General features: G+C 50.8%; 1 protein-coding gene across 14 annotated transcripts in view; it reads left to right on the top strand.

The window, feature by feature from the left end:
* LOC125336553 (DAB2 interacting protein) overlaps positions 1-25,544 on the top strand; it is a 164,028-nt gene that overhangs the window by 105,616 nt on the left and 32,868 nt on the right. For 9 of the 14 annotated variants that reach the window (XM_048325124.1, XM_048325125.1, XM_048325126.1 and 6 more), the window contains 2 exons: positions 19,066-19,219; positions 24,674-24,772. In XM_048325124.1, the coding sequence (XP_048181081.1) occupies positions 19,066-19,219; positions 24,674-24,772 (253 nt within the window). Of the gene's footprint in view, positions 1-10,762; positions 11,098-12,219; positions 12,306-12,422; positions 12,541-12,839; positions 12,880-13,243; positions 13,345-19,065; positions 19,220-24,673; positions 24,773-25,544 lie in introns of those variants that run through there. The other 5 variants (XM_048325127.1, XM_048325128.1, XM_048325129.1 and 2 more) reach the window with 5 other exon arrangements.

Raw genomic sequence — 25,544 nt, 5'->3', positions numbered from 1 at the left:
ATGATGCAGTTCCCTGGATTGAAGCAGCAGAGTTATGGATATGGAGGTACTCCGTAAGCATATAGAAGGCTTGCTTGGCCTGTTACCTCAGGGCACCACGCAGCCCTTGCTCATGTCCAGGAATTCCCAGTTTCACGGGATCAAAAGCCTTGGTGAGGGGAGTCTGCAAGGTACGAGTGGAGCTGGAACCAGGTGTCACCAGGCTGGGCATGGTATTTTAAACTCTTGTGCTATATATGGCCCTTGGTTATATTTCAGTGACAATATTAAACTTTAAAAAGATGAGTGGAAGGAAAGGAGACCTTCAAATTTAGTTACTGCCAGGAAATAATACTCAGCACCACATAGTTGTCATTCTGCAGCAGACAGGGATTATCCATAAACCCTGTACCTCCAAAGTGAAGGAGAGTAATAAAGCCGACCCCAGGCGCACTTTGAACTTGGCTACCTCTGATTAATTAAGTTTTTCCTTCCTTGAGCCTGATTTAGTACTTATGCTCAGAATGAAGGATTTAAGTTAAGAAACAGTTGAGAAATTGAAGGACAGCTCTCATCCCCTCTTTCCCATCTCATCCCCTTCCCTATCACATGCACACACATGTGGGTAGCAGAGGGCTTGACGTGGCTGCTGAAAATCAGGCTCTGAGGGCATTCCTGTCCCAGAATTCTTGTCATTCCTCCTGCAGTTCCACCACTTTCTCTGTGGATTTTTATTCCTGCCAAGCTTGAAATGTCAGTGGGGCATGGCAAACATCAGCTAATGCTGGCCGCAGGTCTCAGGGCAGTGGAAGGTGTAATAGTGATCCTGCATTTATATGGAAAATAGGAAGGTGTCTGTGCCACTCTGGAGTATCCTCCTTTCATTCATTTAATTACAGAGCTTCCTGGGACATTTAAAATCTGTCTGTGGCAGGGCTGAGGCTCAGCGCAGCCATTCACTCCACATTCAGAGAACTCCTCTGCTTCCCGCGGAGGGAGTGAGGGGCTGGGAATGAGGGAGAGACCGTGGTGGGTTCTGAGCTCCCCAGGTTTGCACAACAGCCCCGAAACTTCACAGCCCTCCTTGGTTAATAGCTCTAATGATCATAAATGGGTTCATTAACATGCTGATGTTTCCAACCTTCTGTTTGGGCAGGGCAGGGTTGAATAAAACAGAGAGAGACCTGAGCAGGTACAATGAAAACCCATGTCCTGGGAAGTCAGTCAGCCCCTGCGTTCCTGTGGAATTGCTGTGGCTGGTGCTGTATCCCAGTTAACACTCAGGGATTGAGAGGGGCGATGGTTGTACCTGGGTAGTCAGATCTAAAAAAACTTACCCAAAATTATTCAGCTTATCCCTTAATTAGACTTCCTTAACCCACTTTTTTTGGAGGAGAAACAATTGTTTAGAGTAATGAGAGAGTCTGTTTTGATTGAAGGACGTACAATAACCTGCCCTGAATCTGCTCTGCTGCATTGTACCAAACTCACTTACTTCTCTATATTTGTTCATCGTCAAAGCATAAATAATTTAGCATTTTGTCTCTCCCTGTGAATGTGAGAAGCATGCTTGCTGATTCCAGATCAGATGGAGCAGTGATGTTTATTACTCTGATGTTGGGGAATGATTGTTGCATATTTAATATCACCATATCTAAAGCTCCTGTAGCTGCGTTCCCACTCGCGGGATCGGCGTGAGGCTTTCTCCGAACACTCTGATCTGCAGCCCTCCGAGCTGTGCTGGGATGGAAGCAGAGCCTTTGCCTGCCCACTGTGACAACAGGGCATGAGTGACAACTGCATTTCCAGCGTGCCCAGCCTGGCTGGCATCCACCAGCCCACAGCACTGCCAGCCCCACCTGCTCCAAAGTCATTTATCTCACCCAGAAATACTCAGAGACTTGCACTGTGTGACAAAGTAAATACCAGAAGTAAAACAAACCTCATTAAAATAAAGTGGCTGGATGATAAGGCGAATGGTTAACATACCTTTAACAGCAGTATTTCTTTTCTTCATTTTATCTCACTAATGCCTTTAAAAACTGCCTGAAAGTATTTTATAGTAATTACTAAAGGAGCTGGAGTTTTTAGCAGTCTTGTAATGAGGAACTGAACATCTCTGATTTTAGTGGCTTTTTTTCAAAGTGTGGGGAAGACACCAGGCAGGGAGTGAGGATCTAGGCCATGCCTATTATTCCTATTTATAATTAAAATTCCTTCAAAGTGTGGCACAGGTATTGCAGCATCCTGCAGTCCTGGGCTGGGTGTTCTGCCATCCACAATAGCCTTGCAGGACTTTGCTCCAGCACCTTGCTGAACTCTAGCTGGTCACCCAGCACCGTTTTCCATTTTCTCCTCTAAAATTCTATCCATGGAGATAAATTCTTGTACATTTTACCTGAGCCACTTGCCAGAATAAAGGGAGTGAGGCACTGCTTGGCAATAGTGAGAAGCAAGGGAGAGAGAGCAAGCTTTGTCCACGAGCCATTTGCAAGCCAAGGCTGTTCCACTGGGTCACATTCCTGTTCTCTCCGCCTTGGCGTGGATCGCCTCTTTGTAATGGAGTCCAGTGTTCCCAGTGTTTCCAAACTTGTTTCAGTGTTTGCAGCAAGCTGGGATGGTCTCCGAGAAACAGTTTGTGTGGATGTGATTGAGGGAAGGAACGTCACTGTGCTGGAAACAGAAACCCTGCAGGCACTCCAGCCCTCTGAGAGCCATGCCAGTGTCACAAGGTGGATTGGGAGGTGACTCTCCCCACTGTCCCCACATACCATGCTTGGATCTGCACCACGGAGCCATCCCAGTGCCTGGAGCGCTCCTGGCAGGAGCCAAACCCACTGATGTGCTCCAGGAGCAGCCTCCTCTCCTCCCAGTGAGCAGACAGGGCAGCAGCACCAAGTCTTCTACTTAAAACTTGCCCCTTGCTGCCCGCTGATGTGGCCACTGCCCCAACACGGCACCATCGGGGTGACAGAACCGTGCAGAGAGGGGAAATCTCCCATCCAGCCCCAGGAGCTGCTCCCTGGAGCCAGCAGTGCTGGACACTGCTAAACAGATGTGGATCAGAACTGCTCCAAACCTTGCCTTTACTGGCACACAGCCATTGTGCTTGTTCAGTATTCTAAAAGCAGAGTTAATAACTATTTTTGTCTCTATTCTCATTTCTCACGTACATATAAAGGCTCGGCTGATGTTTAGCTTGACAAGCCAGGCTGCAGTTTGGATGCCAAAAATCTCCAAACTGTCATGGAGGGAGACAAGGATAAAGGAAAAAAACAACTTAGATAAAAGGGCTGTGGACTCAGAAATGCTGCATGTGGCACACTTCCCAATCCTCAGAGAGACTTATTAATTCACATCGTGGAAGTGTTTGTGGTGCACAACTCAAGTGGCTTCCTGGCTCCACTTGGGATCTCGCTGCATTTAGGAAGAAGTTGCTTTCACATTCTACAGGCAAAGGAATTAAAAAGTTGTTTTGTTTCTCAAAGTGTATAAGGTAATAAAGTGTTTAAGGGATGGAATAAGGCAGGCCAAGACTGTACTCAGGAACTGCACATCAACCTAATGCCAGGGGGGTTTTATTGCCTTTTCCCAAACCACAATGTTCAGACTTGGATTTAACATTCAGTCCTTTGCTGCATCCTTGCGGCTCCCAGAACTAAAACTGATTTTTGCCCAGGGACTGGGCTAACACGTTCCTCCAGCTCTAATCTCTTTATAAAAAACCAAAGCTAAACAAAAAAAAAAAATCCATAAGCAAAAAATCTTAAGTTATTATCCCATAATTTGTAACATGGATGTGAGTGTTGTAGGCACTTAACAGACAAGGCACTTGGCAGCTTTTCCCAAATTCTCTATATTCTGTGTGGCAGCTGGTGCATCTGGATTTTGCAAGAGCTGTAGGTTGGAGAGCACAGAGCATTTAACCCATCCCTCATCCCAGGGAAGATTCCTGTTTTATCCTCACATCAGCCAGCCAGAGCCTCATCTCTTGTGCTTTTCTCAAGTGTCCAAAGAAGTGAAGAAATCATGGAACATTCTTCTCACTTGGCAATTGTTTCAATTTCTCAGAAGTCTGCACTGTGCCAGGCCTGTCCCTGTCCCACCTCTGAGCCCAGCAGTCTGAACTGCCACCCTTGTGCCCTGTAAACGAGACAGGACTGAAGCTTGTGCAGGGACTCAGTCACAGCCCGTGCTCGGTTACTCACCAAGAGCCAGGGTCCGTTCCTGTAATTGCTGCTGACAGGCTGATGATTTCCTCGTGGAGAGCCAGCCCTGGCAGGGCCGGCATGGGCAGCTCCAGCCTGAGTGAATCACACTGCATGTGATGGGCTCCAGGAGCCCATTCCCGACTGTGGCTGTGGCTGTGGCTGTGTGTCTGGGATTTGGAGCTGGCAGCCGTGTCCTGGGCAGGGGGATGAAGTCAGGGAGCTGCAAACACAGAGTGGGCAGAGCAGGGATACCGGGGCTGGTAATAGGAAATGCAGCTTTGTGCCTCACAGTTTGAAACCAAATGGGCAGGGATGGCCAGAACTGATGCTTCTGAGGAGCACTCCAGAAGAGGCACTGGATGAGGTGGCCCAGGGCCATTGCCCCCTGTCAGCCCCACGTGGCCTCTGGCTGGGGTACAGTCTGGGTACCCCACACCTCTGCATCGGTACAGCCCCACGTATCCCTGGGCAGCAGCCTGGGCAAGGGACATCCGTCTGTGGGGTGGGCTCCTGGGTGGGGAGGTGGCACAGCTCTTGCTGAAATGAGCTCCCCTTTCACCTAAATTCATTTGGAGCTTCAGCTGAATCACTGGTGTTCAGCTGTGCCTGTGTCCTCCCAGCTGAATCCTGCTCTGTCTCCCACCCTGTGACAGGGACATCAGGAGATGGCTGGGGGTCCCATCGTGGAGAGGACAGTACAGTCCAGGGCCACATAGAATGTCCTTTTCGAACAGCTCCATTTGTTTTACGAAACCATTTTAGGCTTTAATGCTGCTCGTGCAGGATGGTGACATCGGAGGCTTGAGGCTCCTGTTTGCGATGGAGTGGGAAGCAGCTGGGACTGCATCAGGATGGACTTTGCTTTTTTGCTGTGTTTAGAGCACAGTTGCTCATTTGGAAACTCACCTGGTGCTTTCAGTTTTGGTGCCCTGGAATGGTGTATAAAGGCAGCCAGGCCCTCTCCTGGAGCCGGGCAGGGACTGGAAGAGCAGCCCCTGTCACCAGAGGGAGCAAAGTCATGCTCATCCCCGGCTCTGGGCTGGGACATTCCCGGGCTCCGCCTGCCCGCTGCCCACCCAGGCCAGCACCCACATTCCCCTCTCTGGCTTCCTTGCTGGCCACGGCATCTGGGAGTTCTGGGCAGGCTCCACCACAGAGCTGTACATGGGTTCCAGCCATGGTGTAAATCCAGGGCAGCCTCATCAGCTCAGGAGCAGATTGCAGTGTTGTTTATGAGAACATACGCTGGCCCTACGTATTCCCAGGGATTTGACCTAAGCTGAGCATCTGTCAGGATAAGAAAAAGTGGTTTAGTGCAGTGGCATGGCAGCAGTTCAGCGGATGGGCAGCAGGGCAGAGGGGATTGTCAGCTCCTCCCACTTGGATGGTGGTTTTATATTCCATCAGAGGAAGAAAAAATATTTGCGGAAATTGGTGTTTTGAGAAATTAAATACAAGAACAAAATCTAAACCAGATCCAAACATTTTGCATTTTCTCAGAAGAAAGTAAAATAGAATTTTTGGGCCCTGCTCTGCAGATTTAACCCTGCAGAGTTGGGAACTGCAAAGCAATGCCAGTGGTGGTGAGTGGAAAAGGCAGAGCCAGGACTGTAAGGAGTGAACCCCAGCAGAAAAAAAGGTGTCTGTGCAACTCTGTTTATTTTAACTCAGTCTACTTTACATCAACTCAGGCTCTTAGAGTGTCTGAGCAGTTTTAACTCTTCCTGTGATCAGTACAGGCTAATGGCCTAAAATGTAGGTTTAGACATTAAAAATGGAGTAAAATTGCAGGTGAGACAGGCACAGGTCTACCTCAGGGAGTTAACTGAGGCTGGGCTGGGTTGTGGGGAGCTCTGTGGTGACCCTGAACACCATCACAAAGGAAAATCCTTCCAGGTTCTGTCTACAAAAATTCCGCACAACTGTGAGTGTAAAATACAGTCATTTTTGCAATGATGATGAGCTGGGTTTAATTTAGTTAATAACTGAGGCAAGTTAATCCTGTTCAGGCAAGGATCAAACCAGTTTCAGTGCATCTGTGTCAGTGCTTTGCATCTCTCTAACTAGATTGATTTAGAATAGCTTGGTCACAAAAGGAAGTTGCCTCTACTGTACAGCTCCTGAACTGGGGCTCACACCTGCCCCTGCTCCTGCCTCCGTTCCCTTCCACAGGGTGAAGCTTTAGGTCAAGCTCCCCTCTGGCTCCCTTGTTTAGAAGATGTGGGTGGAGATATCCACGTGGAGAACGCATTCAGGAATCTCCAGAAGATGGTACAAAGTGTTTCTGGTCAGGATGATTTGCTGGGTCTGGAGTGTCCTGCATGTACAGGAATGGCTCTGCAGCTCCTTCTCCTTTTGCTGGCAGCCAGGCTCTGGGTCCCTTTCGCAGGATTTGTGCAGAGGTGTGGGCTGGGTACTCGGGGCAGGAGCAACAGGACCCCCTGGAAGCTCAGCAGGGCACAGCTCAGGTGGAGCCAAGGAGGGGCTGCAGCTCCCCGGGTGAATTGTCAGCAGCAAAGCTGACACGCTGCTCACTGTCTTCTTTTAATTAATGCATCATTCAGCCAGGCTGAGAGACACTGTTCTTCTGAGGGCTGCTTTAGATCTGCAAAGCTTGTTGCCACCATGGCTGGCTTTGTCTTGCAGGTAGCAGGAGGCACAGTGTGCACAGACACTGCCATTCCCAGACACATTCCGAGTGCAGCGCACTCCCCGTGGCTGCAGTAAGCGCCCGGCCTCCCTTCCCTGGAGAGAGCCATCCTGGCTGCATGCTGAAATCCAAGCCATGGCTCTCATTTCCAGTGGAATAGCCAATGTTTCCATCTTGGGGAAGCCACATCCACCCTGTGTAACCCCAGCTGGCTCTCAGCAGACCCTGGCAGCTCTCACAGACTCCCTGATGCCCCAGCCTGTGTCCACAGCAGGGAAACTGAGGCACACAAAGGCAGAGTGACCACACCAACCCTGTGTAAGAAAAGACAAAGCCTGGTTTTTTCAGTCTGTACCTACTCCAGGTATCACTGTGATATTCTGTCAGCTCTTGCCATACAGAGATTTATATGAAATCGTTTCTATTCCATTGAAGCAATTTTCAGAGATTAATTTTTGAGGGTATTAGCATTGATTCCTGAGCACACGTGCCTCCTCCTCCCGCCAGTGGTCCATATCCAGGGAAAGCTTCATTGTCTGAGCTGGAGGAAAGCTCACTTGCCCTAATTTATTGAAAAAATTAATTTTAGATTTAAAATGGGGTTTTCATTTATGAACCCTGCTCAATCTGTTCTTCACTCCTGAGTCTTCACCCTGACCTTTCCCTTATCTGAAATCCTCTGGGCTGTACACTGTGTTCATTAGTGAAACTTCCAGGAGGGAGCAGCAGGTGTGGGCTGTGGATAAGGACTGCACGCACGCTTGGCTCTGTGCTTATCCAGGTACCCCTGGCAGCTCCTGGCTGTAATTTAATTTAGGGCAGTGCCAGGATTTGGACTTTTTAAAGAGTTTTTCACAGTTTGTAAGTTTTAATAACAATTTTTACATCAGCTCTGGAAGTAGCAGCCCTTGGCATTGCATGGAGAATGCAGTAATGATACTTGCACTTAAAAAAATGAGCTGGAGAAGTGATGCAGTGCACCCCAGTACTGCCAAGTTTAATCCCTGCTCATGGAGTGGTGAGAGCCAGGATGGTCCAACAGGGTCCCTGGGGCTGACCTGGGTTTGGTGCAGAGCCGTACCTCACACTGCTCCAGGGGAAACAAATGGGTTGTTCCCAGAAAAGGCCATAGAAAAATCACTGGCTTCCTTGGTGTGAACCTCTCATTCCATCTGAAAAGAAGGTTCCCATGGGAAGGATGTGCTTTTTATCCATCCCTAGAAGACACTAAAACCTATCTGGCTAAAAGGCAGATAGCAATTGGAAGAAATTAGCTTTATATCCTGGTGCCAGCTATGGATAAAAAAACCACAAACAAACTTTATAATGCTTTGAGCTTTTCTTCTTGTTGTTTCTTTAAGGGAAAGTTTGGCAGCAGCAAAAGAATATTTTTCCAACTTTATTCTGATTATAAATTTTGCATTCTTTGGATATTGCTTTTTAAGAACATCGTTTTGTTGAACATCATTCAACCTCCAAAGTCAGCTCTTCCCTATTAAACTGAGCCCATTATACAGGCCAGTGTTGTTAGACAGAAGGACAAATCACAGGAAAATGTAGTTTAGATGCTAAAACATCTATTTGTGTTTGTCAGGCTCAAAGTCATTTGCCACTGGTACCCCTCTGTAGTTTAGATTTGAAATTCAAAACTTGACTCCTGCAAATGCCTTGGCTCAAATTGTGGTTGAATGTTAAGTGGTGTCTCTGAAGCGAGACTAATCGCACGGAATGATATTGGATGTTTGCAGGAATGGGACCTCACAAAAAGGTTTAGAAAAATCTGCTGCTAATAACAATGTTCTGTTTTAAATAAAACCTGCAGAAAAGATGAGTGGCATCTCAGTAAAGTCAGGTTTCCTGTGGATTGGGATTACATTCCTAGAGGAAAGTCTAATGCTTATCCAGGAGAGCAGAAAAGTAAAGCTAATTATAAGCAGAAAGAGAAATTGGCCAGTCAGATGCACTGTCTGGGTGCTGTGAAAGGTGGCTGGAGGCAGAGTGAAATATTCTTTCAGTGTAAACACTCTTGAAACAGTTCCCCATTTTTCAGGGGTGCTCGAGTCAACTCTGCCCCATCACTGCAGCTCAGCTCTGGGGGTCAGTACCGCAGGGGAAGAAGCAGCAGCCCAGTAACAGCCAATCAGCTGTGCAAGTCCATGTTTGGAACGTTAATTGTGCTGGAATATGGGCTTGTTCAAACTTTTTAAAACAAGTGCTTTCATGACATCAATGGCTATTTGATTTTAACTGTAAATTTGGAGTAGATCTGGATAACCACAATCCCTTCCACTGCTAACTCCTTGAGGTTATTAGGAAATTGTTTGTTTCCCAGTGATAGACAGTGTGGTCATAAAGCACAAAGCACTGGCTTCACAGTCAATAAAAAGTGAGAGATATCTGGGTTTAATAGCTCTGAAAGGTAAACATGGCAGGAGTGTGGAAAGGCTGCTGCCTGGAGGGCTGGAGGCAAAGCTGTGACCATCCTCCTCTGCCCAGCCAAGGAAACAGAGTCAGCCAAGCCTGGCTGGGACCAGAGGAGAAAATGTGACCCAAGAGAAGAGGACTATAAATAATACAAATAATAACTGGGAATGGAAAACTTCCTGTAATAATCCATGGAAATGTACTGTTTACCTGCCCTGACAGTGGCATTCCTTCCACAAATGCCATTTCTTGAGCAGTGGGTGATGCTGGGATCCCATCAGGAACAGGAGGTGTAAGTGTGGAGAAGGGGTGGGGTGGAGGGCACGTAGAGTTCCCGGGGACAGCACCAGCACTGCAGGGGCAGTGACAGCTCTGACTGTGCCATACACCTCGGTATCACCTGCTGAACAGAGAGAACAGCTGTCTACAGGGAAACAACACCTTGTGCACACACGGTGTGAGCTACAAGCTCGCTGGAAGGAAGCTGGGTAAACCCTGGCTTGGACAAAATGAGCTGAGACTTCGACGTACAGGTTCTTCTTGGTGGCAGTAAATGCTCCCTGCAGCAGTATTTGAGCACTGAGTCAGTGGAATGTGGTTCCTTCACTGCCTGGCACTCCCTGGGGACGGGGACAGAGCAGTCCCCAAGGCCCTGGTCTGCAAAGTTTTAATTTCTGTCTGTACCTCCTGAGCCACACATGGTATTCAGTCCAGAGGCTGTGGAGAGGGAGAGGGCAAGGCATGGCCTGTGCACTGCAGATCGGTGTTCCAACAAGTTTGTGTCTTTTAGACTCCAGCCCAACCCCAGAGTGATCAATGGGACAGGGGCACAGTGACACTTCCCATGTCACTTTGGGAAAACACAGTTGTCATTTGCTGAGGTGAGTGTGGAGAATCAATGTGCAGCACAACAGTCCCACAGGCTCCAAGGTCAAACGTTACTTCATCCCGATGCCTGGCTCACTTCCCAGCCCTGCACAGACCAACTGTCTGGAATTTCAGGTTTGGGACAGGGGGAATTCAACTGGGCAGCTCCCAGCAGACAGAGCTCTGTCACTGGGTCCTGCTGGCCTTTGCTGTCATGTGGAAGCTGCAGTGGAGCAGTGCTGGGTCCTTATGTCAGCTGGAGCTGCCACAGTTCCCAGCAGAGCCGGCTTCCTGCAGGAACACAGGCCAGAGCACGTGCTTGGTGGGTTCAGTACTTCCTTCCAGAGTGTCCAAATAAAGTGTCTGAATGTGCAACAGAGACTGTTCCAGCGCTGGGCTGCAGAGAGAACCTGAATTCTCCCTCTCCCACTGCCTTGGTCTGCTCGGCTCTCCACCCCACTGCAGGTGCGAAGGCTCGTTCCAAAGTTCAGGTTCTGTGTTTTAGTGCCTTGCCAGGAAGATAAAAGGGTTGGTAAAACTGTAACTTGACCTTAGCATTTCGCAGCAGCCACGGAGATAAGGTGCTAAAGGAAATACAGAGAGCAAAACACAGATGGCTCTGGGGAAGGGGAGCCCACAAGGCAAGAGCTCCGTGCAGGGCTCAAGAGCCGCGGGGGAGCCCGGCTGGCAGGCGGGGATGGCTCTGCACTGCTGACCAGCATCGCAGGCTGGCGGGCACCGTATTTGTGCTCCGCCACACAAAGGACCCCTGTGCTGCTGCTGCTGCTGCTGCAGATTTGAGAAGGAAAAGATTGACTGAAGCTGCCTGTTATTATTTTTGGCTACTCCAGCAATGTATCAAAAACCTGACGCTGGGTTGATGCTGGTGCCCTACTTTATAGAAGCCCTGAAAAGCAGATCAAGGACAGCGAGCTTGTCTCTCTGCGTGGCATCTGCCAGCAAAGGGTGAGAAAACTTCAAACCGCTGGTGGGGGAATGGGGAGGCAAAAATGAGGCAAAATGTGCTAAATCCAGAGCGCTGTTTGCAGACTTCAAGGGAAAAGGGGTCTGCATGTCCTCTGCTAGGGAGGGAAGGTGGGACAGGCAGAGACTGGGGCATTCTGCTGCCAGCGTGGCTGGTGAGCTGGTGCCATTGTCCCCGGGGTGCGCTGGGGACCAGTCTCTCTGGAAGGAGAGTGGCCTTAGGTGACCGTGCTCCTTGTTTGCCAAGCCCAGCAATAATGCTGCTTCACGTTTTCTGGATCCTTTGGCTGTGAGAGGGTCATGGCCACCTCTCTGGCTGAGGAGGAGAGGCACGTAGGGGAGTCTGTGCAGGGAGTTAGTGTTGGAACTGGGCAGAGAACCTGCGAACTTTGACTCGTTTGTCAGTGCCGTGCACGGTGGCGCTGGCTGGAGGGATGGTCTGTCTGGGAATCCGGCTTCTGTGTCCCTGGAGGAGGCGAGACTTGTGCCTGCTGCCTCGGGCAGGATCTGCCCGTCTGCCACTCTGGGACCTGCTTCCTTCTCCTGTGCTCTGGGGAAAGCCCGAGTATTCCTGTCACCTGGGGATGTTTACCGTTATTGGCGTTTGCCCCTCCAAAGCTGACCAGCGTCCGCAGCCCAGGTGCCGGCTTCCTCCGCTGATCCGGAGCTGCCTCGCATGAGCTGGAGGATTTATGCTTTGCTGCAGACATGGACAGTAGCCTTTGAAAAGTGGAAGAGGAAGCAGCCATCAGTAGGAGGCAGGGGACAGTGCCATGTGGTGGTTTTTCATTTACTAGATAGTCCTGCTTTGTTCTTGATGAGTAATGGAGGCATTTGAATACGCCAGGATGACAGCAGCAGTCTGGCTCTGGGAACGTGTCGGCGTGGGCTGGGTGAGGATGGTGGCAGTCGGGACAGTGGGACCATGCCGCGCAGCCTTCCCGTCTCTTCTCCGCTGCCTCGCGTCTCCTCTGCCGCTCACCTGCTGCCCCGGGCCCTGCGTTCCGTGAGGCCGCCCGGGCCTGAGCCCCGCGCCCTCGGGCCCCGCCGGGGAGCCCAGCCGGGAGCCCCCGGTGAGCTCCGCGCCGATGCGGGCGCGCTCCGTGCGGGGTGAGGACCATGGCTCACGCAGGGGCCGCCGGCTGCTGCTGCAGGCGCTACTCCCTGCTGTGGATCGCGCTGCTGCAAAGGTCAGTGACTCGGCTCTCCGAAACGGGAAAGGAATGCGGTGCGCGGCCGAGGGCAGGGACAGGCGGGCGGGCGGCGCCGTCCCTCCCCTCCCGGTGCCGGGCCGGAGGACGCGGCGGGGACAGGGGTGCCCAGGGCAGCCGACGCACGACACGGGCTCCCGGAGAGCTGCTCTTTTCCCCGGTTTATCACAACAGAATGAGAGCGACGGGCGGGACAGGCGGGATGAGGCGAGGGGTGAGCGGCTTGGGGACCGCGGGGCACGGGGCGCTGCTGGGCAGCGACGGGAGGGCGAGGGGGGGAGACCCCCGGCCGCGGCGGAGAGCGAGGCGCGCCCGCTGCCCCCCGAGCCGAGCCCGCGCTCCGGGGCCGGCGGGCCCGGAGCGCTCTGCCCAGCTACAGCGCAGCCAATGGGCCGCGGCGGGGCGGAGCGGCGGCGGGGCCGGCCCGGGGCGGGGGCCGGGGGCGGCGGGGCCGGGGGTCCCCGCCCGCGGCGGCGGCGGCGGGAGCGCGGCATGGCCCAGCCCGAGCGGGGCGGCGGCGCGGCGGCGGCGCGGCGGGGGCCGGGCCCTGCAGGTGAGTGCGGGGCTGCGCGGCCGTGCCCGGGGTGCGCGGGCAGCGCCAACTCCGCGCCCGGCCCCGCGCCCCGACCGGCGGGGTCCCGCACAGCGCCCGGAGCGGAGCGGCGGGGCCGGGCGGGGCGGCGGCCGGAGCGGGCCGGGGGCCGGAGCGGGCCGGGGGCGCAGCGGGGCCGGGGCGCGGAGGCCGCCGCGCTGGAGGGACGGGCGCTGACAGCCGCTCCCGGCCGGTCCGGCCCGGCCCGGGGATGCGCGGCCGCGCTCCGTCCCTCGTTCCGTGCGTTCGCGGTTTGTTTTCATCCTTGGCGGCGTTTCATCATCCGTGGCCGGGCTCGGCAGCCGCGCTGTGGAGATGGGCCTTGCGGCTCCGTTTCCGTGTGGTTGGACCAGGAGGACACATCCTGCCTCGCCTTCGCCGCCTTGTCCAGATTCCGCCTCCAGACTGATGTTACGCAAAATTTAGGTGATAGAAATCAAACCCTTTATCCCCACCCTGCTCCCCCCGTGGAAGATGGGAGCACCCCGGGAGCTCTCCCGTGAGTGCTGGCAGGGAGCAGGGGGGCTCTGGCTCGGTCCCTGCGTCCCGGTTTTGCTTCTGCTGCCATGGACGCGCCCCAGGTGTTTTTGAGGCCCTACGGTCCCTGCTCGCTCCAAAGGCTGGTGCTGTGGGAATGACTTGTTCCCAGGGCTGTGCTGTGGCTCGGGCTCCAAATTAGAGTGTTGGATCTGTCACTGCTGTTTGCATCAGATGTCCCCAGATCTGGTACTGTTAAGGCTGGTTTAGGCTGATGTGATAAAAGGGTTTTTTTTAATGTAAGTGTTGATTTCTGTTAAAAGTGACATGTTAATGCCATTCTGCTTACGGGGAAGGAGCTCCTTGAAAACATTTTTGATGACTGAAGTTCAGGTATATTTCTGATCACCTTTTGCATCCTGCTTCTGATGCCCTTTCCTTGCTTTTGCAGTTCCTCTCCTCTTGCACGTCACAAATGCCATCGGTGTCCTTGCTGGTTGTCCTGTGCTGGGCTTGCAGGCTGCCCCTGACAAACTTTGCAATGGCACATTATTAATACCCACACTCGGGTGAATGTCACAGGTTAAAATCATCCTTCAGGTTTGCTCTGGCAAAAACAACATTTGGAATCTGGTATAAGCTGACAGAGTCCTTTTGAATGTAATTAATCCTGCTGCCGGTTGAAACTGAGAACAGTCTAAAAACAAGGGCAGGCATTAATAAGTTTAATTACATGTCCTTTGTGTTGCTCAGGGAAGGTGTTACATTAGTGAGGGCAACCTGTAATGCCGGGTTCCCATCGTGAGTGTGCTGAGCAGTGTTTCCCAGGCAGAGATCAGCAGCTGGACTTCAGGGAACGGCAGGAGAAAGTTCCGGGTAGCAGAACATGGAGAAGGGTTTGCTGCTGCGTGCTGAGACTTCATCCCCACGTCCTCTCCTACAGGAAAAAAAACATTCCTCATCTTCTGGAAGCCTGCGAGTTCTCTTGTGTGCTGTTGGTGGTGGTTATTCCCACAACATCGCTTTCATATTTATTTGTTACATTGAAGCAGGATGAGGCACAGGGGAGGAAGGGATGAGAACTCCCAGCACTGGTCGCGAGGTCAGCGGGAAGTTGGTCCCCGGCGGGGGGGTCACTCAGGCGCTGCTGAAACCTGGGGAGAGCTGCTGTGGAGGAGAGTGGGAAGCAAATCAGAGCAGTCTGGGCTCTGCAGAGCGTGGTCCCAGAGCAAACCAGCAGCAGTGAGGCTCAGGAGGGACAGTGGCACAGGGCAGAGCTCCCAGATGGAGCTGGCAGAGGATGGTGGGTGATTTACTCCCATCTGCGACTGCTAAAATCCTTCTCCCATCTGATGTTGCAAATCAATTTACTGGAGTTGTGCACTTTGTACTCAGTCATAACAAACCCCTAATCCCCGGGCTGGAGACAGATTTAGATTCTGTCTATGCTGCATGTGGATCTGCCAGGCTGCTCGGCTGCGCTTGGGCGCGGAGGACCCCCTGCAGCGGGCGAGTGCTGGGGAGGGGGTCAGGGCTGCCCTAAAGAACCAGCTCACTGCTGGGCACAGAAAAGAACTGTCAGCCTCAAAAAGCTGCACACAGGGAATCTTTCCTGGCCAGGAGACGTGTCACAGAGTCAAACCTGTAATTTGGGAGATCAAATCCCTCTGACACTGGGGAAGCATGCACACTGCCAGCTCTGCAGCTGATGTCAATGGGACGTCTTAGGACCTGGACTTCCTTCAGAATTCCCCAGTCTGTTCAGAGCAGAATAGCAGGAGATTTAAGAAAGGCTCTTCATTTTTAACTCCCATGTTTCAGTGTTAGGTTTTGTGTCTGCTCCATCCCTATGCAGCCACCCACCAGGTTCCCTGTTTGTTTCTGTCTCTTGAGAAAAATCAGGAACGTTTGCATCATAAAACCACAGGAGCAGCAGCCAGGTGGTTTCAAGCAGGTGAGGCTCTGAAATGAGGACTGACAGAGTTGCCTGTTTGCAGCACTGTTTGCTGCCTCCATTGCTTAAAATCCAGCCCTGGAGTTGGGTGAGGAGAGGATGGATTGTCCCTCCATGCTTGTTTTTCCAAGTCTTCCCTGCAGTGCATGTGGTCCTGGTTGGATTTGGTGATACTCGAGTGGCTGTGGAGGCAGAGGGGATACATCCCTTCACGTGGTAACGTTTTATGACTTTTATTATTTAGCACAACAATCCTCTCTCATTGCTCTTGGGCAGCAGAGCTCTTTCTTTAATAACCAGAGACTGGCTGCTGCTCCGCAGGACTTGCCAGGTCAGTGCCGGTAGCAGTAATGTTATTTCTCTTTAGAACTAATGTGGTCTTTTATGAGATTTTTTCCTCCCCCCTTCATTTCAACTGAACTTTAAGCAAGTGGAAAGGGATTAAAAAAAGGCCCTTGGCAAAAAGAACTAAATGTGCTGTTTGGAAAGAGGGTTCCCGCTGTGAGATGGCTCTGGGCAGCTGGCCGTTCCCAGCGTATTAAAACAAAGGTGTAGGATTGGAATTAGATCAGCTGATGTAAACCAGGACAAGACCTGGAATATGCAGTGAGTTATTGGAGCAAGAGATCAGATGGCCCCACAGGCAGCATCTTCAGAGTGATGGTGGGGGGATGAATGTGAACAGAGTACCTCTGTCATCTTGGAAGTGTGTGATAACCATCAGCAAATGGTGTTCCAGGTGCGTTTGGCTGTTCGGGATGGCTCATGGAACAGCACAGGTCTGCAGGGACTCAGGTGTCCCAGTCACTGTGGGTGCTGCTCTCGGGCTCAGGAAAGCAGCTTTGGCCTTTTCTTACTGCTGGTACAAGGGGAAGTCTGTGGGAGCAGCGATGGGGACTGGCAAACGTTTCTCAGTGAACGGGCTCCTGCCACAAATGCCGTGTCACCGAGGGACGCGAGTGCTCTCTGCCCTGGAACAGGGATTAAAGTGAAAGGACCTTGTGCCCTTTGGAGATGGGAGGGTGGAACAGAGATGGGACAGAGCCCTGGGAGAGGGCTCTGCTCGTCCTGCCCTGCCAGGGCTGCTGTGGCAGAGAGATCCTCATCCCTGCTGCTGAGATTTCCAACAGCTCTAATTAATGACATCTCCCCACTTAGCTCTTGATACACAGACAGATGCTGGGTTTTAGGGCTGGTTTGAGACCTGCAGCACTCGCCCTGCACAGAGCAGCATCTGGTGAGAAATGTGGCTGCTGCTGACCTGGGCTGGATCCAAGCGGGCGCTCAGGAGTGAGAGATGTCGTGGGAGCAGGTCCTGCTGAGGCAAGGACCTGACAAATAACCTCCCTAAAAGAGTCCTGTTCATTTTAGGATTCCCAGAGGCATTCAGCAGAGCATGGAGGGATAGAAATACACATTTGCTGAAGCTGGTGAGAGTGTAATATGTCCTGAGAAACTCCCCCTTGGTAATTCTTCGTATTGCACATCTGCACTCCCACCCGTGGCCATCCAGCTGCAGTAGTTTTAAATGAAAAATAGATTTGTTTTGTTTTAATTTTTAGAAAAATTCTTAGGCCAGCATGAAGCGATGCAGCTCAGTAATGTACTGAGTTGTGGGTTTATTTTATCCGTATTTATATTTGTCTACACAAGAATGCAAGTCTCAGATTGGTTATTTACCTTTTCTAATTTCATCTGTAAAATGTGGACATAAGAGTTACCATAAATGCCTCGATTGTGGGCTTGCCTGGGCTGGGTGAGCAGTCTGTATTGTCAGTTCTTGAGCTGCTGGATATTAGTTCTGCACTCAGCATCCAGAGGTAACTTGATCTGTCTGCCTGTATTAGAGTTAATTTACAGTATCATTCAGAGGAAAAGGATAGGGACCCTTTTCTGTGAAAATAGTGTAAAATTGCCACAAAGTACTGGGAAATGACTGTGCTGGGTTCCTAAAGATCAATTTACTCACCACAGAGATGTGGGGTGAGTGGGCAGTTGAGAGGATGGCTAATGGCATGGAGAGCCTTTGCTGGGAACCCGGGGCTCCTGATCCAGCACAGGGCTGTGCCAACCCCAACAGGGCTTTCAGCACCTGAGGGCTGGGGGTTGTCCCCTCAGAAACCCTGTGCTGGTGGCTGTTCTGCAGATGTTTTACTGATGTCACCACAGCTGGTCCTGGCTGGCACCCCAGTAGGTGCAGGGAAGTGTCCCAGAGCCCTCCCCAGCGTGTCCCCAGGCTGGGTGGCCCTGGTGAGGAGGGGTGGCCCTGGCACTCAGAGCTGTGCGCGGAGCAGCTCAGGCAGGGAACCAGCCACAGGCGGTTCCGTTATCATCTGGGGCTTCATCCATGGCCTGAATCTTAATGGCAAATCTAGAGAAGCACCTGTCTATCTGCTGCTGCTGTTTGTCTGAGAATCTCCTTGGGCTGTTTTCTGGATCCAGCCTGGCGTGTGATTCACTGGAAGTGATGAATTTTGCATGCACTGTTGACATTTCTCTCTGTTTTGGTCAGCTTTATTCTGGAGAACAACAAAACTCGACGCACACATGAGAGCAAGCTGGGAGTATACTGGGAGCATTGTTGTTTGGCTCATGAAAGACCATGCTGAGAATATGACAAACCCCCTTATGGCTGTCCTTCCATGCCTTTGGAGAAGGCATCACACTCCCTTCGTGGACAGGGACCCTTGGTCTCTTTGGGAGCCCCCAAAGTGCTTGCCAGAGGTTTTAAAGGTCAGAGTTACCGGGATCAGAGCTCTGGCGTAGGAACATCTGACATGGTGCAGGCTATAGAGAAGGCAGCTGCTCCCTTTGCTCTCAAGTTATTTTTTCCCTTGCCACTTTATGGGTTTGCTGTGTTTTCCCTGGGAGTACTTAACTATCTTTCTTTTTTTTTTTTTTTCACCCCTTGAGCTCTCTGGTTTTGCTTTAAGAGTTACAGCACCATTGATTGTATTGGCTGTCTCAAAAATGGTGCTCTGCTCGCTGTCTGTGGGCTCCCCGCTGCTAAATGCTGCCAGTGGGACTCCAGAGCATTTAGATCAATCAATAGGGCTATCACAGCCTTATTTTCGACACTGTCCCCATCCCAGGGATGCGTGTGACAATCAGAGAGAGCATACGAGCCCAAGGGTTGTTGGTGACAGAGTGTGAATCTACACAGGGGTGTTTCGGTGAGGTTCTGGCACCATCAGAGCTCAGCACCAGGTGCTGCAGACCTGGTGGTGCTGATGAGGCAGCAGTGGGTGCTGGGGCCAGCTTGGCTCCAATGCACCCACCCTGCAACACCCCACACCTGGGAAGTCTGGTTTAGGAACACCCCACACCTGGGAAGTCTGGTTTAGGAACACCCCACACCTGGGAAGTCTCGTTTAGGAACACACCACACCTGGGAAGTCTCCCTCAGCACATGTGGTGGCCATTTAGAGTTTGATTCAGTTGTTCAGAGACCCACAGTGTGCAAACCTCTAAATAATTGACTCTTGACTGCATTGGAGTTGGGAAAAAATGTTTTATTGCTCATAGTGACTGTCATGGAACCTTTAGAGTAAAAATTACAAATGGGACAGTGTAGCAGGCCCTGTTTTTCAGGGCCCTTAGTTATTTCATGATAAAACATTCCTGGGAATATTGGGCAGTTGTTGCTAACGGATGTTGCTAACAAATTTCTCTGGGAAGGAGAGCATCCACTGACACAGTTAACATTTTTCCTCCAGATCCCATCTAATGCCGAGGCTGAAAGAATCGCGCTCCCACGAGTCCTTGCTCAGTCCCAGTAGTGCTGTTGAGGCTCTGGATCTCAGTATGGAGGAGGAAGTGGTCATCAAGCCAGTCCACAGTAGCATCCTGGGCCAAGACTACTGCTTCGAGGTAAGGAGCTGTGCGGGGCTGTTCCTGCTGTGCTGTGGGGCCGGCTGGGGAGCCAGGTGTGGGCTGGCATCTGGGGTCTGGCTGTTACCAAACATTGCTGCTCAGAATTGCTACACAGAGACCATTTCATAGGCAGAAAATTGCTCCCATCTTTCCAAGGAGGATCATATCCGCACAATCAGAGCAATGAGCTCCTTGTAAGCGCTGTCGCAGCAGAGCTGCTGGCACAGGTGCTGCACTGCTTAGGGCTGGGTATCAGCAGAGCATAAATTTGTTTATGCTCCTACAGTTTATGTTCATAGAGATATTGGAAAGTGCTAATCCCTACTCAGTGTTCCCAAAGACATACATGTGGTCACAGAGCCAGCCTGCTGCTGTCAGTGGGAGTGTGGAGGACTTTGTCTAGAAAACTGAAGCTTCCCTTGTTTGGGTAAATAGAAAAATCTGTGAGTATTTGAGATTACTTTGACATCTGTTATGGCATGTGGTAAGGTCTGTGCTAGCAGGAGGGAGTAGGACATGCACAACCCAGGCTGTAGCTGGATAATTCAATGCAGTATATCTTGGGAATCATTTGTCCTGAATTGTGGATGGCAAAGTGTTATTGCTTGTGGCAGTGGCTAGGTACAGAACTGGGAAATGGTTTTCTTACTGTAATAAGGTGGTGAATGTTTGTGTTTGTGTGAAGAGAAGGTAACACCTGCTTGTGCTTGGACACAGAGAAGTGGGTAAATGGTGTATCCATGCTTGGATTGTGCTGTAGGAGTGACAGGGCTGCAGGCTGCCCTTGGATGGGCAGGGCTGGATGAGAACACATGTCAGTGTTCAAGAGCAGTCAGACTGGAAAGATGAAGATATTTTTCTTTACTGAAATTAGCACATTTTGAAGTAAATGAGTTAAAAGATCCATTTCTTAAAATATAAGCAGGTAACATGAAAACAGCCTTACAAAGAAATAGCCCCGAACATAAACTCTCTAGTGGGCTGAGATATAAATTTTGCAGTGCTGTTCATTCTTTGTGGAATTGAGCAAGTGCAATGGGTCAGGAGGGGAACAGTCCTGTAAATTATGTGTCCTCTATTACATTCCACTCAAGAAAGATAAAATGAAGCTAGATGGAAAATAGATGTGACATCCATAATATAAGAGTTGTTTACCAATTCTGTTCAGCCCACAAGAGGAGAGGGAGGGATATGAACAGAACTTGTAGAAAGCTGAGTGAGAGGGAAATTACACAAGTCATGCACTTGGAAGGAGGAAGAAAATTTTGGGGTTAAGTGAGAAGTCACACTGTAAAAAAAGAATGTGTTAATTGCTGTTCTGCAAACCCTGCAGAGGAGAGGAAGAATTCCAGGAAACAACAGGGACATTGATTTGTCACTGGTGGCTGCTCACCAGCAAGCTCCAGCGGGAGGGACCGAGGTGAGAGCTAAGTGGCACTTTGTGTCAATGCCTTGGTCTCGTGTCTCCTGAGAGCCTCTTCCAAGCTGGGAGTGAGGTCAGCACTGGAATGAGTTTGCAGATCTCCGGGGATCCCTGGTGGGGGCCAGGCAGTGACTACAGCCCACAGCACTCAGGTACCAGTGATGGACACAAAGGAGCTCAGCAGATGTCCTGGAAAAGCAGCCCTGACCAAGAAATGCCAAGTGAGAAGGCCCTGCCAGGATCACAGGGATGAGGGGAACCCAGGTGTTTTCTGTGCAGTGGATTGGGAAGGTGCTGCAGTTGGTGGTGGTGCCTCATCCCTGCCCGTTGTGGCTGTTGTGGACCTGCTCCCTGGGGAGATCTGTTGGGAACAGGCAGGGCTGCTGCCTCCAGCTGAGAAGCAAAGCTGTTGCTGCGCAGTGCCAGCCTTGCACAATCCTTCACCACCTTCTCCCAGAGGTGGGGTGGCCGGGCAGGGACAGTGCCTCGGGAGCTGTTCCCATCCCCAGCTGGCTGGTGGCCATCAGGGCTCACCTGACGCAGCTCCTCCCCTGCCAGAGCTGCCTCATGGCCCGGGGAACAGGCCAGGAAGATCTGACACGGCTGCAGATGGAGGAGAGCGGGTTCGGAGAGGAGCTGGCAGCGCACCCAGACGGAGACAAAAGCGAGAGGTGCCAAAGCCATCTGCAGTGGAAAACAACCAAGTGGCTCGTTGGGAGGCAGCTGGTGGATGAAGGTGCAGGGAATTGTTCCTCCCTTTTATCTCCACCACCCTGCATTAAGATGTGCTCGGCCCTGCTCCCCTCAGCTCTGCCAGGGAGCACGGTCAGCACCAGGGCAGGGCTTTTCCACAGGCTGCATTTGGCTTTTTCTGCTTTTTTTTTTTGTGAAACTTGCTTTTTTCTCACTTGCTGAGTACTTGGCAGTCAGTATTTGCTTGTTTCCTTCACTGTTTTTTTTTTTTTTTTTTAAATTACTCAGCATCATCTTCTTTCTCCTTGTAAGACTCCTCCGTCAGCAAATCATCCCGTGCCACTGCACATGCTGCGTGTGCTAAATATACAGTGGGCATCTCAGCCAGCGCCAGAGGCTCAGAGCCCAGGCTCCCAGAGCCTGTTCCTGGCCCTGCTCTTTGGGGGGTCCTGGGCCAGGCAGGGCCATTAGGGCTGAGGGGCTCTCTTAGGTCTTGGCAGACCAAAGCCTTGTCCTGTTGCACAGCTCATGCCTTAGCTGTCCCAGGACACAGCTGGGGGAAAGACAAACTGTGGTTGCTCCAATACAGCTGAGCCTGTTGCCTCATCCTGGCCTTGCCTCAGCAAGGGAGAATTTAGTGGAGCTAAATTTAGCAGCACTAAATTTGATCCAGCTGTGCAAACGTTGGCCATTGCTCGCGTGGCCCTTTGAATGCCTGGAGCTGCTGCGGGGCCGGGGGTGCAGCTGAGCCCTGACTGGGCCTTGGAAAATCCTCTGGACACTGAGTGAAGCACCTCCAGTAGCTCAGTTATCATCCCCTGTTACTCCATGCATGTCCCTCCAGGTGAAGCCTGTAGCCTGTACCTTAAGAGTGTCTTAAAAAGACAAGATTTTATCTGACTAAAGAGATCACCCATCCAAGGACTGGGGATAATGAATAAGTAACATTTCAGAAATTAATGAGTTTTATTAATTGAGTTTATCCTGTACATTAACAGTATTCCAGCATATCCAAAATCTTGATGAGACCAGAATACTCTCTTTATAAAGATAATTAATATCTCATAAAGATCATTAATGCCATATGATATTTAAGTCAGAACTCAAAGCTGGGATGTGATTGCAGATCTGGGGAAAATTACATTTTTGGTCACACATGGTAGATGTGACCTTCAGCTCCCATCAGACCAAGACACACTTCATATCTGGCACACGATTTTCCCCTTCTCTCACTTCAGGATGACAGTTACAGGTTTTTTAGGTTTTGAAAGATTAATTAATTTATAATTGGTTTAAAATTGAATGACGAATTTGGCCATGATAATTCATGTGTTTACTTAAGTGTGGCAAGAAAATACATTGGATATCCAACCTAACAGATAGCTGGTGAAAAACTGCCATTGACTGAACAGATTCAGAAGAACAGCTGAATTACATGGTTACTTATTTGGACATGATCCTCTCTGCAGTTGTGGGATCCATGTGTGTCACCAAGGAGAACTCATCTTTAAGAGATCATCTTGCAACAGCAACCAAAGAAATCTTAATTCTCCTTTATGGAGGAGCTTCCAAGTTTCCTTCTCTAGATCCGAGAACATTTTCAAATGCAGTTGTACACCAAACTCCATCAAAACCAAAGAGCTAAACAAAAAGCTGGGTGAGAAATGGCCAGTGGACTACTGGTGTAGTTTACTGAAAGGTGGATTGTGGTGGGAGATTTTGAAGAAGCTGGAAATACTCCGGCGAAAGGATGCTGGAAAGATCGCACTGCTGTGCCTGCTAGTACAGAGTCTGTTCCTGGAACTCCAGGAGAGCTTGTGCTCAGCAGAATGTATTTTACAGGCAGAGTATAGAAGTGTGCAAGGACAGGGAGAGTGTCTGTCTGAAGGGGAAAGCCTCTGGAATATCAAGGGTTGGAAGATTCTTTGCGTTTTTATATAAAGACAGAACAGGCCTCTTCTCATTCTGCCCTGGTCTATGTTCAAAGGAAGGGATGTGTTCAACTTATCACTGAGGTTCGCTAATGACAAATCTTAGCGAGTGCCAGCTCTTCTGTAAGAACAGGTTGGGCTTCTGGGAGATACATGAAATTAAAGGAGATTGTGTCTCCCAGAAGCTGATAACCCAGTGCACAGTGTGTAAACACAAACACTGGGAGATGATAAAGCACTCACAAATAACTCTGCAGGTTGAGACTGGCGGAAATGAAGCTCAGAAGGGAGTTATTTAAAGTACCAGGTCCATTCAGCCTCCCAGCAGAGCTGTACAGGGAGAATATTGCTGGACAAAAGCAAATGCAAAGGGCAGAGAGCTGGAGCCACATTCCTGGTGGTCAGGACTAGCAGGTGTGGAGGGGAGGGCAGCTTGGGGAGTATCTGTGTGTGAGGAGAAGGTGCAGGGAGCTATTGGCTTTGATGCCAAGGAAGTTTGGCATGGGGACATAGGAAGAAAATTTGGTGCCTGTCATTCTGGGCTGCCAGGCAGTGGTGCTTCCATGGGCTCAGCAGGGCTGAGTTTCCTTGGGATAGCAGGAAGGCGATGAGGAATAAGAGGCACTTGCACCTCTGAAAATGTCCCTGCTGTGAGTGTGCTTTTTAAACCCTGGCTATGAACTCCCAATGGCCAAAGTCACACATACGCTGCAGAAAATCCCTTGGGATGATCCTGGATGCATGAGAGGTGAGAGGAGGGCTCAGCAGCACTTCCCAGCCGTGCCCAGGTTGGGAAGCCCCCCTGGTTCTCCCCAGCTGGGGATGGCTGCTGTGAGCTGGGAGTGCCCCTGGCTGGGCCGTGAGCTGCTATGAGCTGTACCATGGCCAGGACTGGGGTGTACAGACCTGTCCCCTTGTTCTTCACAGCAAGGGCTCCAGAAGCAGCAGGACACAAAGGGGGAAGGTGGGAAGCCTTTCTGAGCCTGATGTTCTGCTGGAAACAAGGAATGGGTTGTTACTGTCACAGGCTTTGGGCTGAGCCTGGAGGAATGCCAAGTAACCACTCAGAGTTCCAATTTATCTTTAGTTCATCTAAGGATTTGCACTCTCTCAGTTGTGGAACTTGGTGGTTTAAAGCATCACATGCATGGGGCCCATTATCTAGTGTTTTCTGGTGTGGAAGAGAAGAAGTAATTGGAATTTGCTTCTATGATTATTTCTGTGACATACAGAGTTGTCCTGTTTTTCTGCCAGCCTTAGGGGCTGTTGCTTCATGCTTGGGTAAAGCTGTTTACTTTAAAAAAAAAATAAAATCCACTAGCATCTTCCCTAAGTCCCCCTCTCCCCCCAGACCACACTCTGCAGTGTGCTGGTCAAGACATAATCCTGTTCCTTTCCCTGTAGGTGACAACTTCATCAGGAAGTAAGTGCTTCTCGTGTCGTTCGGCAGCAGAGCGAGATAAATGGATGGAGAACCTGCGGCGTGCCGTGCACCCCAACAAGGTAGTGGCTGTGAGGAATTGCCTCTGCTCTAGTTCAGTTCCTCGTTATTACATTTTATATCCCAGTGCATGGGAGCAGCAGGGGACGTATTGTCATTGGAGTGAGTAAGTGGCACTCTGGGTCAGCCTTTTTCCATACTGCTTTCTTCCACAATTATATTTACAGACAAGCGCCAATTATTCCTTCCCCTCTTTTCTCAGCACATGCTGCTTCAGCTCTTGCTAAGAATTGGTCAGACCTGAAGAATCTTTAGTGTTGCTGTTACTGATGGTATTTGCCACTTCCATAGGACTTTCACCTCCCAAAAGCCATGGGACAGATGTCAGGTAGCTGCCAGCAAAGTCACAAGACTGAATAGTCTGAAGAGTTCATGTGTCGGCTCCTGACACAGAGTCTGCTCTAGTGATGCAGGAGCTCAGATGTCCATTTTCCAGAGGCAGCAGTGGAATGTAGCTTTCCCTTCTCCAGCCAGCTGAGGTGCAAAATCGTCTCCTGGGATTAACAGGAACAACTCCTTCTCTTCACTAGAACACAGGGATGCCCAATATGCATTTTTATGGCCCACTAAGACTAAGTACATCCTAAAATAAACGTACAGCTGCTTCTTCCCTGCTGTGCTGGAGTTGGCTGCAAAGATTGGTCAGGATTAATGCAGGATTCCACAGCTGATGGGCTCAACCAAGTCTTTTTCTGCTGGTCAGACAAGACACAAATGATGGGATCCTGTGAACTCCTCCTGGCTGTGCACACAAATTCAGTCCAGGCCTGGTGG

This window comes from Corvus hawaiiensis, chromosome 21, assembly GCF_020740725.1.
Source record: "Corvus hawaiiensis isolate bCorHaw1 chromosome 21, bCorHaw1.pri.cur, whole genome shotgun sequence".
Classification (NCBI taxonomy): Eukaryota; Metazoa; Chordata; class Aves; order Passeriformes; family Corvidae; genus Corvus; species Corvus hawaiiensis.
The sequence above is the reverse complement of the archived record's forward strand: the minus strand, read 5'-3'. Positions and strand labels throughout refer to the sequence as shown.